The 13,895-nt window shown below is 52.7% G+C and overlaps 1 protein-coding gene across 4 annotated transcripts in view; it reads right to left on the bottom strand.

Moving 5' to 3' along the window:
- The window catches only part of WNK1 (WNK lysine deficient protein kinase 1), a 68,418-nt gene extending 54,523 nt beyond the window's left edge, over positions 1–13,895 (bottom strand). For all 4 annotated transcript variants that reach the window (XM_075275459.1, XM_075275460.1, XM_075275461.1 and 1 more), the window contains exon 1: positions 13,211–13,895. In XM_075275459.1, coding sequence (XP_075131560.1) covers positions 13,211–13,750 — 540 coding nt within the window. In that variant the 5' untranslated portion in view covers positions 13,751–13,895. The remainder of the gene's footprint in view (positions 1–13,210) is intronic.

Genomic DNA, 13,895 nt, shown 5'->3' with positions numbered 1-13,895 from the left:
CGTGAGCCCCATCATCTACAGAGGAGACACCGGGACGTGAGCCCCATCATCTACAGAGGAGACACCGGGACGTGAGCCCCATCATCTACAGAGGAGACACCGGGACGTGAGCCCCATCATCTACAGAGGAGACACCGGGACGTGAGCCCCATCATCTACAGAGGAGACACCGGGACGTGAGCCCCATCATCTACAGAGGAGACACGGACGTGAGCCCCATCATCTACAGGGGATACACCGGGACGTGAGCCCCATCATCTGCAGAGGAGACCGGGACGTGAGCCCCATCATCTGCAGAGGAGACACCGGGACGTGAGCCCCATCATCTACAGAGGAGACACCGGGACGTGAGCCCCATCATCTACAGGGGATACACCGGGACGTGAGCCCCATCATCTACAGAGGAGACACCGGGACGTGAGCCCCATCATCTACAGAGGAGACACCGGGACGTGAGCCCCATCATCTACAGAGGAGACACCGGGACGTGAGCCCCATCATCTACAGAGGAGACACCGGGACGTGAGCCCCATCATCTACAGAGCATGGAATCCACTCAATAACAGATCGTATAGAAGGGAATCAGGTTAACCCTTGTGGGACTGACCCTATAGAACAGCAGGATATAAACCCTTACAGGGGACAGATTGTGCAACTACCCCAATAAAGGTCACCCAATTACCCCCTATGTAACTGACCCTACAGAAGTGAAGCGAGGACTGTTGCAGAGCCAGTCCCATAGAGGTAGCACAATTAACCCTCGCAGTCCAGCTGCCACAGACGTGACCCTATAACATCAGGCGCGGTGTCAGGGGGGGGCGCTGCATACCTCCCCTGCGCTCTGTTTACACTGTACATTTCCCGGTGGCCACGTGATGTCATTACAGGACATGTGTTCACAATTCAGCTAATCCATCTAAGGCCCAGATACCTTTCTGAGAAACCTAAAGGGGGTGAGGGGCGAGACCTCGGAGGACTGCAGAGCCCAAGGCCTGGACCGTATATCAGCCGTACAATCTCACACTCCAATCACTTCCAGAGCTGCAGCCTCCCTTGTCTTAGATCCCACAATGGCTGCTGCTCAGGAATCCAGGGGCCGGGGTGTCGGGGCATGCTGAGGTTTGTAGTTGACTGAGCCAGTAAGCGCACCGTCCCTTTAAGATACAAAATGCTCATCCAGGGCTTGCACTAAACCCGCCGCACATCCACTTAGGGAGGTTTTTCTCATTTTGTGCGGGTTTTATGGGCTCAATCCTCTGAGCTGCGGTTAATCCCGCTGACAGATTCTCTCTGGGGTAGTGACTAGAGGAGATTTCTCGTATTCGGCTCCCACCCCCCTGCCCGGCCTTGGTCTCGGAGACTCATCTGTCATCGGGTCCCCTCGCTCAGGTTACTGCTCCACACGTCACACAGCGAGAGATTATCAGATCTCCGGCAGTGACAGCCGCAGCCGCCACCGCGGGCGAATGGAAAACCGGTTACTGGGAGCGACACCACGGACTGGTGACAAAGGTCACAGCAGAAGAGAGTTCTGGATCACTTCTATGTGTAAGACTGAGCAACTGATCCTCCAGCCACATCCAAAGCTGCGTGCAAAGTGTCACCAGCATGCTGCAGAGTGGTGACGTCAGGTCTTATACTACAGTCACATCCAAAGCTGCGTGCAAAGTGTCACCAGCATGCTGCAGAGCGGTGACGTCAGGTCTTATACTACAGTCACATCCAAAGCTGCGTGCAAAGTGTCACCAGCATGCTGCAGAGCGGTGACGTCAGGTCTTATACTACAGTCACATCCAAAGCTGCGTGCAAAGTGTCACCAGCATGCTGCAGAGTGGTGACATCATGTCTTATACTACAGTCACATCCAAAGCTGCGTGCAAAGTGTCACCAGCATGCTGCAGAGTGGTGACGTCAGGTCTTATACTACAGTCACATCCAAAGCTGCGTGCAAAGTGTCACCAGCATGCTGCAGAGTGGTGACATCATGTCTTATACTACAGTCACATCCAAAGCTGCGTGCAAAGTGTCACCAGCATGCTGCAGAGTGGTGACGTCAGGTCTTATACTACAGTCACATCCAAAGCTGCGTGCAAAGTGTCACCAGCATGCTGCAGAGTGGTGACATCATGTCTTATACTACAGTCACATCCAAAGCTGCGTGCAAAGTGTCACCAGCATGCTGCAGAGTGGTGACGTCAGGTCTTATACTACAGCCACATTCAAAGCTGCGTGCAAAGTGTCACCAGCATGCTGCAGAGTGGTGACGTCAGGTCTTATACTACAGTCACATCCAAAGCTGCGTGCAAAGTGTCACCAGCATGCTGCAGAGTGGTGACGTCAGGTCTTATACTACAGTCACATCCAAAGCGGGCTGCAATAGTACAGATTGAAGTTACATCAGGCCTCATACTCCTGTCCCATCCAAAGCTGCGTGTAAAGGTCACTAGCACTGTTCAGAGTGAAGATACACCAGTCCCATCCAAAGCTGCAAAACATCACTAACCCCTGTTCAGGATAAAGTGACCTCCTGACTCCATCCAATCACACCCAAAGCTGCATCCAAAAGGTTACTAGAATGATGCGGCATGGAATTGCATCATGACATACTCCTGTTACATCCAAAGCTGCAATCACAAAGACTACCGTTACAACCGTTCTCAGAGCTGGGGGTTTGTTACAATCGCACCCCGTCTAGACAAGCCAAGCATTACCATTCCCCAACAGCAAGCAGCGAACCAGACGATGCACTACATTCTACTCCAGTCACCTCCAGAGCTGCACCCACAATCCTAGATGCGACTACTTAGAACCCATCAGCACCAGGTTTACACCAGGCGATGCTGTGTCTGGTGACTGTGTGAGCGCCCCCTCTGGTCACACATGACTGTGCAGTCAGCAGGACCCCGGCCGGAGCTGTATACCGCCCTCCGTCTGCCGTATACCGCAGCTTGGCTTGTTGTGTGAAGTCGCTCGGAGTCACAAAACAACATCTGCTCCAGCAGTCGGCAACATCCGAACGCCGTCACAATACACCCCCGCTGCCAGCGCCACGGCCGCCCCGTCATCGCCACAACCGGCCACCAGTCTTATGGCAAGTCCAACGCGGAGCAGTCGTATCAGAATTATGTACACAGCTCCCATGCAGCTCCCCCCCCCCCCCCCCCCCCCATGTAGTCTGACCCTGCAGAGAATTCCTCCATCTGTACAAGAAAGATTAGCAGAGAGATGGAAGATCAGACAACACGGGGCTTACATGTAGTCTGTTATCATGGAGACACGGAGAGAAGTGTAGTGCGATATATCTTTATAGATAAAGCCACAGACGAAAGAACAAGCCCAGGACACATCGGGGGAAGAGTCACCTCCGCTCCCAGCAGGCCGAGGAAGATCCACAAATCAGAGACGTCTGGAAAGTGACAACAGAAACCGCAAAGAGAATCTGCAAGTCAAGAAACCAGAGCAGTGATGTCAGCCAGGAAGTATGGAGGGGGTCCGCAGCTACCGGGGGTCACAGAGGAGGCGCCAACAACACAACTACAGCAAGAAATGTGAGGATAGGAGGGCAAAGGCAACATGTATAAAGGGCCAGGACACCAATGTGCACTGTATTATACCCCAGAGCTGCACTCACTATTCTGCTGGTACAGTCACTGTGTACATACATTACATTACTTATCCTGTATTATACCCCAGAGCTGCGCTCACTATTCTGCTGGTGCAGTCACTGTGTACATACATTACATTACTTATCCTGTATTATACTCCAGAGCTGCGCTCACTACTCTGCTGGTACAGTCACTGTGTACATACATTACATTACATTACTTATCCTGTATTATACCCCAGAGCTGCGCTCACTATTCTGCTGGTACAGTCACTGTGTACATACATTACATTACTTATCCTGTATTATACCCCAGAGCTGCGCTCACTATTCTGCTGGTGCAGTCACTGTGTACATACATTACATTACATTACTTATCCTGTATTATACCCCAGAGCTGCGCTCACTATTCTGCTGGTACAGTCACTGTGTACATACATTACATTACTTATCCTGTATTATACTCCAGAGCAGCGCTCACTATTCTGCTGGTGCAGTCACTGTGTACATACATTACATTACTTATCCTGTATTATACTCCAGAGCTGCACTCACTATTCTGCTGGTGCAGTCACTGTGTACATACATTACATTACATTACTTATCCTGTATTATACCCCAGAGCTGCGCTCACTATTCTGCTGGTACAGTCACTGTGTACATACATTACATTACTTATCCTGTATTATACTCCAGAGCAGCGCTCACTATTCTGCTGGTACAGTCACTGTGTACATACATTACATTACTTATCCTGTATTATACCCCAGAGCTGCGCTCACTATTCTGCTGGTGCAGTCACTGTGTACATACATTACATTACATTACTTATCCTGTATTATACCCCAGAGCTGCGCTCACTATTCTGCTGGTGCAGTCACTGTGTACATACATTACATTACTTATCCTGTATTATACTCCAGAGCTGCGCTCACTATTCCGCTGGTGCAGTCACTGTGTACATACATTACATTACTTATCCTGTATTATACCCCAGAGCTGCGCTCACTATTCTGCTGGCGCAGTCACGGTGTACATACATTACATTACTTATCCTGTATTATACTCCAGAGCTGCGCTCACTATTCTGCTGGTACAGTCACTGTGTACATACATTACATTACTTATCCTGTATTATACCCCAGAGCTGCGCTCACTATTCTGCTGGTGCAGTCACTGTGTACATACATTACATTACTTATCCTGTATTATACTCCAGAGCTGCGCTCACTATTCCGCTGGTGCAGTCACTGTATACATACATTACATTACTTATCCTGTATTATACTCCAGAGCTGCGCTCACTATTCTGCTGGTACAGTCACTGTGTACATACATTACATTACTTATCCTGTATTATACTCCAGAGCTGCGCTCACTATTCTGCTGGTCACTGTGTACATACATTACATTGCTTATCCTGTATTATACTCCAGAGCTGCACTCACTATTCTGCTGGTCACTGTGTACATACATTACATTGCTTATCCTGTACAGATGCTGAGTGATTGCAGCTCTGGAGTATAATACAGAATCAGGTTAGCACAGTATACGATGCTGCCGCAGACCCTCGTGCACGTTCCTTCTCCCATTAGACAATGTGGGATCGGCGGCGGCGGACATGCCCGTGCTCGCTGCTCCTCCTCGGCTCTGCTGCGCCACGCTTTCCCAGGCTTCCTGGATTCCTGAGGATGTATCAGGGCTGTGTCACGTCTCTTTGATGCACATTCCTCCGGCTCTTTCATGTCATGTCCGCCCTGACACTCTGAACCCTTAAGACGATCCCCATCTTCTGCCAAATCTCTGCTGTCCCTCCCTGACACACTGTAACAAACCTGCAGCTGTGACCATGAATGATGAACTCTAATAGTCTTACATTCTGGGATTACGCTACATGCGGGGCCCCTCACCCTGCTGATCAGATAGCGGGGCCCCCCGCAGGCTGTAGGGCCACAATCACACAGGCAGGTCACGACTCCCCGCTCCAGCCACTACATAAGATTTGGGTTGTCTGAACAATGCCCTAAGGGAACTGGGACTAGCGGGGAGAGACGAGGGTCAGCAAAATTTGCAGCATGTGGGGTGACCCGCCATTGCTCAAGTCTGCCCCCTCCAGCAATCTGGTAGACCAGGTCACATGATCCGCTGCACCCTCAGGGTATGGCGGGGCTCACACGCTGCAGTTATGCACGCACCGATCCTATGGTACAGCCATGACGGTTTCCCGACCGATGACATCATCGGGTTACTGCTTAACCTGGGCAGCAGCGGGGTCAGCGGCGGCCTCTCCTAATGGCAGCCATAAATCGCTCCCTGCCCCCGGAGCGGATCCGTAAATCACCTGAACGCCATAAATAAACGGATTAAAGTCTTTAGGAGGAAAATGAGGAAGTTGTAGATGAGATCGCAAAGTTTATGAGCCGAGGAAAGTTCTCTGAGCTGCAGGTACACGAGGAAGGACGCTCCTGGTGCTGGGAAAGCTGGGTGGAAAGCAATAAGGCCCTCATTAGCGCTCTTATGTCCAACCAACTCTCTCCAGATCATGGACAAAAACCGTCTGGGTCCTGCACCATCCGGTCCACAGGACAGACCAGATCGGGACCCCCCCCCCCAGTGCAGGGAAAGCCGGACCAAATCCCCAACCCCGCTGCAGGACAAAGAGTTGCAAACCCTATGTTGTTGGTTGTAAAGCCTTGCAATGGCCATAACGGCCGTCACCCAGCTTTCCCTGATTCAGATAGAACAAGAACTTTGTATCAGAGGACAAGTCAAGGACTCGGTGTGCAGCCTATCGGGTTGTGAACAAAGCCGGATCTGTTCGGAGGAGGGGCACATTCTAGAAGACAGTCATTTTGGGAGCAGAGTAGCCATTACCTGGAGCGCTACGCCCCGGGATCAGACAGGACGCCCATTGTTAGGGGGCACTTACAAAAACCACAACCTTCCTGGCACCCAGTGTCCGAGGGCAGAGGCCGCCCTGTAAACAGGAAGAAATTGCAGGTCCGGGCCGGTCCCCGGGGGGCGCTGTTCAGAGAAGGGGTCAGTAACTATATATTCTTCTGATGGGTTACAGCTCGGGGGTCATTACCTGCGGTCAGCGCCGATTAACTTCACAAAACCCTCATGTCACTTGGCCAAACTCATCTGCCTCGGCGCACAGAGCCGGCATTGACACTGGAAGGGGAATGGGTCATATGATCGCCCGAAAACTCATCGCCAAGTTGTAAACAAGAATCTTAAAGGGATCAGCGGCTGCCGCAAGACTGCAGGTTATACAAGGCTTCACCGCCTGCAAGAGCTCTGCTTGTGGTCAGTGAATGGGAACCCAAACCAAAGAGCTAACGGCTAAGGGGGAATAGATGTGTGTGAGAAGCGTCAGCTCCGATCTACGTACAGCAGCGGTGTCGTGCCAATGTACAGAAATGCTGAGGTGTCACAATATCATCAAACGCAAACCACAAAAGGAAGGAGGCGCAGCGAGCGACAATGTATATAGGAGAGGGCGAGACACAGGGCAGGAAAGGAGGTGGGTACGTGGGTACTCCAGAGCTGCGCTCACTATTCTGCTGGTACAGTCACTGTGTACATACATTACATTACTTATCCTGTATTATACTCCAGAGCTGCGCTCACTATTCTGCTGGTACAGTCACTGTGTACATACATTACATTACTTATCCTGTATTATACTGCAGAGCTGCGCTCACTATTCTGCTGGTGCAGTCACTGTGTACATACATTACATTACTTATCCTGTATTATACTCCAGAGCTTCGCTCACTATTCTGCTGGTGCAGTCACTGTGTACATACATTACTTATCCTGTATTATACTCCAGAGCTACGCTCACTATTCTGCTGGTGCAGTCACTGTGTACATACATTACATTACTTATCCTGTATTATACTCCAGAGCTGCGCTCACTATTCTGCTGGTGCAGTCACTGTGTACGTACATTACATTACTTATCCTGTATTATACTCCAGAGCTGCGCTCACTATTCTGCTGGTGCAGTCACTGTGTACATACATTACATTACTTATCCTGTATTATACTCCAGAGCTGCGCTCGCTATTCTGCTGGTGCAGTCACTGTGTACATACATTACATTACTTATCCTGTATTATACTCCAGAGCTGCGCTCGCTATTCTGCTGGTACAGTCACTGTGTACATACATTACATTACTTATCCTGTATTATACTCCAGAGCTGCGCTCACTATTCTGCTGGTGCAGTCACTATGTACATACATTACATTACTTATCCTGTATTATACTCCACAGCTTCACTCACTATTCTGCTGGTGCAGTCACTGTGTACATACATTACATTACTTATCCTGTATTATACTCCAGAGCTGCGCTCACTATTCTGCTGGTGCAGTCACTATGTACATACATTACATTACTTATCCTGTATTATACTCCACAGCTGCGCTCACTATTCTGCTGGTACAGTCACTGTGTACATACATTACATTACTTATCCTGTATTATACTCCAGAGCTGCGCTCACTATTCTGCTGGTGCAGTCACTGTGTACATACGTTACGTTACTTATCCTGTATTATACTCCAGAGCTGCGCTCACTATTCTGCTGGTGCAGTCACTGTGTACATACATTACATTACTTATCCTGTATTATACTCCAGAGCTGCGCTCACTATTCTGCTGGTGCAGTCACTGTGTACATACATTACATTACTTATCCTGTATTATACTCCAGAGCTGCGCTCACTATTCTGCTGGTGCAGTCACTGTGTACATACATTACATTACTTATCCTGTATTATACTCCAGAGCTGCGCTCACTATTCTGCTGGTGCAGTCACTGTGTACATACATTACATTACTTATCCTGTATTATACTCCAGAGCTGCGCTCACTATTCTGCTGGTGCAGTCACTGTGTACATACATTACATTACTTATCCTGTATTATACTCCAGAGCTGCGCTCATACAAGCAGTCAGTGCACAAGTGGTTAAGCGTTACGTCCGGTGCGGCCTCCTCCTCCGCCGTCTTCCCTACAATATCACTTTCTAGGAATCAATAGGGAGTGCAGGGTATATATAGCTCAGTCCAGGGCTCCGGCCTGCGCAGCTTGTGGGGGGTGCGGAGTAGAGTTGTGGGTCTCGTCCGCGCTCCTCATGTAGGAGAATACAGGTCATGTGCTCGGCAGATAATACAGCTCGGCCGCCCCACACCCAGCGCACGTTGAACCATTTTGGCTGACCGCGATTCTTTGCCATATTCCGGATCTCTGCTTGCTGTCAGTCCTGAGAACATTCAAGCCCAAGACTGCTCACAGCTGAGGATCTGTTACAATTGTATATATGTTAGATAATCTCTGCAGAGTCCAGGTAACTGATCTATAGTATCTGCTGGGGGTCAGCACGCGCCTCGGGCGCAGTGTCTGGGGGGGGGGGGGGGTCAGTGTCTCTGCGGACGCCTCGGGGGCCGCTCCTATTTTTAGCTCTTCCTTTTCCAATCTGAGAAAAGTTTGTCAGCGCGACCATAAAGCTCGTTCACAGCTCGCAGCGGAGGAAGAATGCGAGAAATGTCATGCAGCGTGGACGTACAATGAGGCGGCATTGTACCAGCCGGGCCGCACAAAGGGCGCAGATAGCCCTGGAGAGGCTGGGGCTCCGTCACTGTGTGCCAGACAAAGCACAGGCTCATACAGCGCAGAGGAACCCGGGGCCGAACCCTTATCAGGAGCAAACATGGCCGCCGCCAGGTCATCTGTTCACATGGATGGCGCCAGAATACAACTACGAGGAAGGTCTGTTACAATGTATCAGTCTAGGAATGCAGCAGTTGTTGCAGAACTACAACTCCCAGCCTAGCTGTTATCACCCAGCTTTCCCGGGGACCGCAGATGTGTCCTCGTCGTCATCGGCCGGGCTCTGCATTCATTGTGCAGGCGGCTACTGATGCCGGGGGAATGAGGAAGCCGACATCCGCTCCACTTCCTTCAGCACTTCCAGATCCTCTTGTGCCTTCGTCACCTTGGCGTGAGGTCACCGCTACACGTGCGACTGCGGCCTCAGATCGATACCAGGGGAGGGGAGAAGATGATCGACTCCTGAGGGGAACCACCCGACCAGAAGGGTCACAGGAGGTCATAAAACAGCACCGAAAAGCCAAAATCCCCGCACGGCACGCGCAGAAGTGTCAGAGTAATTCTGAATGGGACCGAAATCCAGGAACGAGCTGCAAACACAACCCCGTCCACATGTAAGTGACAAGTCAATCATGTGACTTGGGGGTCCGGAGACCCTCCATTTAAATTTCAGTAGTGGGCATGTAGGAGAGCCGTACCAATCACTGGGACACGACTTCCCCCATTCCAGTGATCGATGTGACCGCTCATTCATCAGCCTGTTCACGACTCAGCCCCATTCAAGTATATAGGCTGAGCCGCAATACCAAGCACGGCCACTATACAATATACGGCGCTGTACTCGGGTCACCAAACACTACAGCCTCGTCAAGTGGTCAGTCGGCGGAGGGCCCGGGATTCAGACCCCCGTAATCTCTAGGATAGGTCATCAATGAAGTCTGGAGATCCCCTTTAATGCAATCTCAGCTGTTCAGACTGTGCAGGCTTGGCTCGCGCTGAGAACTTATTCACGATACCTATGGGGTCGCCCTGTGACCCCCCCCCCCACTGTCCTCCGGCACCCAGAGGTGGGCTAATAGAGCTGATCAGCGCGTGCCCTGACTATTTGGTTGCACTGCCCTCCCCACACCATTGCAAGGGCAGAGCAGAGACGTGGGAAGACAGCGAGTCCCACAAAGTGACAGGACGCACGGACAGCAAGGTTACAACACCTCCTGCCGCTCACTATAGGGGGCAGCACACAGCCCTGCACGGCCAATGGAGAGGAAACAGACTGCCGCTGATTTGCACCAATTCTGTCCTTGCACGCACAAGTGCAAACTGGAAACTGCCGAATGTGTCACATAAGGACAATGGCAGGGAACAGGTTAAGTGTAGAGGGGGTCTGGCCCTTTAAGCGGCACTCTCTGGGTGCAGGAGGTGCCCGGTGCGAGGGTTGTACAATTAGTGTAATTACCACCTGCTCTATAATTAGCAGCTAAGCCCATGCCAGGCGGTGCCAGCGCCGTGATGGATGGCAGATCCCGCCGACAGGTAAGCGCCATAAACAACAGCCAGAAAGAAATCTGTCACGGGTTCGGTGTGAGCGCCCTGCGCCGGCGGCGTCCTCCGGGCGGTACGTCACCTGGCACGCACACCGCACCACTAAGTGTGAAGAATTACTATTTTGAACCTGGCAAGTTCCCCCCCACTGTCCCTGTCACATGGTATCTCCTTGTAGATAAGTCACTTCCCCAGGACGGTCCACTCCTCTCCTGAGGGGGGGGGGGCTCAAAGAATAACTGGTCACAATCAAGGTGAAGCCTGCACAAGCCGCAGGGCACCCCCAGGAGGGCTATACTCTGTAAGACAGTCACTTCCTAATTCCAGGTGTGACCTACTATGGGGGAGACCACACATGATCCATTTCTACTCCAGTCACACATCAAGCAAGTTGTGATACTACAGCTCCCAGCGTGCCATCGGTTACTGATATGTGACAGAGCTTCACTCCGTTCACTAATAAAGTGAGTGAGCGCCGACACCGGGCTGTGCTCTGGTTACTACCAAAGGGAATATAGTACAGTGTCCTGTCACTGCGGTCACAATCCGTGCGAGACATCGGTGCGTCTCCTGGACACTGAGTGTTACTCTGGTTACTACACAAGCAATGGGTGGATTTTAGTCTTTTACACCAGACATGAGGTTCTGCTCCAGTCACTACCCAAGTCAGTACAATGTGCGCCCCACCTACAGGCATTGAGGAGTCACTCCAGTTAGTAGCCAAGCATGTTCAGCTCTTTCTACCATATTCACAATCTCTGGCGCTGATCAGATCTTAGTGTGGCCTCTGCTCCTGTCACAACCAAAGCACACATGGTGTAAGCCCAAAATACAGCGTGACACTCATCTCCTGGCCGCCATGTCTCATCCATTGACAAATACCAGGCCTCACTCCGATCACTGCCCAAGCGACTGCTGTGTATGCCAACCCCCACCATCCCCGTGTCCATACACAAGGCCGGACTCCAGTCACCTCCTAAGCCTCTACATGGAGGACTCTGTGACCGAAGCTTCAGCTCTCATTTCTGAAATCTCCGCAGTAATGCCGACGCCACTCCGGTCACCACCAAAGCGAGTCCAATGCAGAACTAGCTCTGGTCTTACACTGATAAGAGAGTCTGTAGAGGGGATGGTCTGCTGGTACAGTATGGACTCTGCTCCAGTCACTACCAAAGCTGGTAAAGTAGAAACCCTGCTCCGGACACTACCAAAGCTTATACACTAATTTCTGCTCCGGTCACTATAGACACCAGGCCTTGATCCTGTCTCCAAAGTCTTCTGCAGTGCGGCCTCTACACCCTCTGCCCAATACGTCCTCTCCTTTCATCCCAACTATAATCTAAGTACAGTGTGGCCCCTACAGCCCTCTGTACAGTCGCTCCTGTGGTCCCTGCAACCTTTACAGTCCTCTGTACAGTGTGGCCCCTGCAGCTCTCCGTAGAGTTTGGCCACTGTGGCCTCTCCAGCCCTCTGTACAGTTTGGCCCCTGCAGCTCTCCGTACAATATGGCCCCTGCAGTCTCTCCAGTTCTCTATACAGTGTGGCCCCTGCAGCCCTCTTGTATAGTGTGGCCCCTTCTCCTGTGGCCTCTCCAGCCCCCTGTACAGTTTGGCCCCTGCTGCCTCCACAGCCCTCTATACAGTGTGGCCCCTGCAGCCCTCTTGTATAGTGTGGCCCCTGCAGTCTCTCCAGCTCTCTATATAGTGTGGCCCCTGCAGCTCTCCATACAATGTGGCCCCTGCAGCCTCTCTAGCTCTCCGTACAGTGTGGCCCCTGCAGCTCTCCGTACAGTGTGGCCCCTGCAGCTCTCTATATAGTGTGGCCCCTGCAGCTCTATATAGTGTGGCCCCTGCAGCTCTCTATATAGTGTGGCCCCTGCTGCTCTCTATGCAGTGTGGCCCCTGCGGCCTCTCCAGCCCCTGTACAGTTTGGCCCCTGCAGCCCTCTATATAGTGTGGCCTCTCCAGCTCTCCGTAGAGTTTGGCCCCTGCAGCTCTCTATATAGTGTGGCCTCTCCATCCCCCTGTACAGTTTGGCCCCTGCAGCCTCTCCAGCTCTCTATATAGTGTGGCCCCTGCAGCTCTCCGTAGAGTTTGGCCCCTGCAGCCTCTCCAGCTCTCTATATAGTGTGGCCCCTGCAGCTCTCTATATAGTGTGGCCTCTCCATCCCCCTGTACAGTTTGGCCCCTGCAGCCTCTCCAGCTCTCTATATAGTGTGGCCCCTGCAGCTCTCCGTAGAGTTTGGCCCCTGCGGCCTCTCCAGCTCTCCGTAGAGTGTGGCCCCTGCGGCCTCTCCAGCTCTCCGTAGAGTGTGGCCCCTGCGGCCTCTCCAGCTCTCTATACAGTGTGGCCCCTGCAGCTCTCTATACAGTTTGGCCCCTGCAGCTCTCTGTAGAGTTTGGCCCCTGCGGCCTCCCCTTCTCCCGACTACAATCTCACCTGTAGCTCGCACCAGGCCACCTCCACCGTGGTCTCCGTGTCCAGCCCCTTGTACACCGTCTTGAACGATCCTCTGCCGATCTCGATGTCGAACTTGAGGAATCGTCCGTCCGGGGAGAAGCCGACCGCCTTAGTCTCCAGCTCCTCGTTATCGTCCTGGGCTCTCTCCTCGGGCACGGAGCGGCTGAGCCGGGACTCGGCGGCCTCGCAGGGTGCGGGCGGCGGCGGGGCGGGCTCGGCGGTGTCCGGGGCGCTCTCCTCTTCCTCCGCCACCTCAGGCTGGGCTAGCACGGGCACCGGCGGGAGGCAGAGCACGGACTCCGGCGGGGAGATGCACTGGTTGGAGGGCAGCTCTAGGGCCGTGGCGTTGGAGTCACAGATGACGCTGCGGCGGAAGAAGCGGTGCTCGGCCTTGTCCTTATCCATAGTGTGCCGGCGGCGGCGGAACTCCTCAGGCCGGCCGTCCGCCTCCTCCCTGGGGGCCGCCAGCGACGTATCCGAGCTGGAGCCATTAGAAGGCCGCGGCGGGGCGAGGGACATGGTGGTGTCCGGTAGGGAAGCGCGGGGCGTCGTCTCAGCTGGGCCGGGGGTCGGGACCCTGGGCGGGCAGCGGGCTGTGAGTCGGCTCCCACGGCCGGAGCTCACAGGCCATGCTGAGACACGAACATGAGATGCGGCGGCTGCT

The sequence above is a fragment of the Leptodactylus fuscus genome, chromosome 5, assembly GCF_031893055.1.
Source record: "Leptodactylus fuscus isolate aLepFus1 chromosome 5, aLepFus1.hap2, whole genome shotgun sequence".
In the NCBI taxonomy this organism is placed as follows: Eukaryota; Metazoa; Chordata; class Amphibia; order Anura; family Leptodactylidae; genus Leptodactylus; species Leptodactylus fuscus.
Note: the sequence above shows the minus strand (reverse complement) of the source record. Positions and strands in the feature narration are given on the sequence as shown.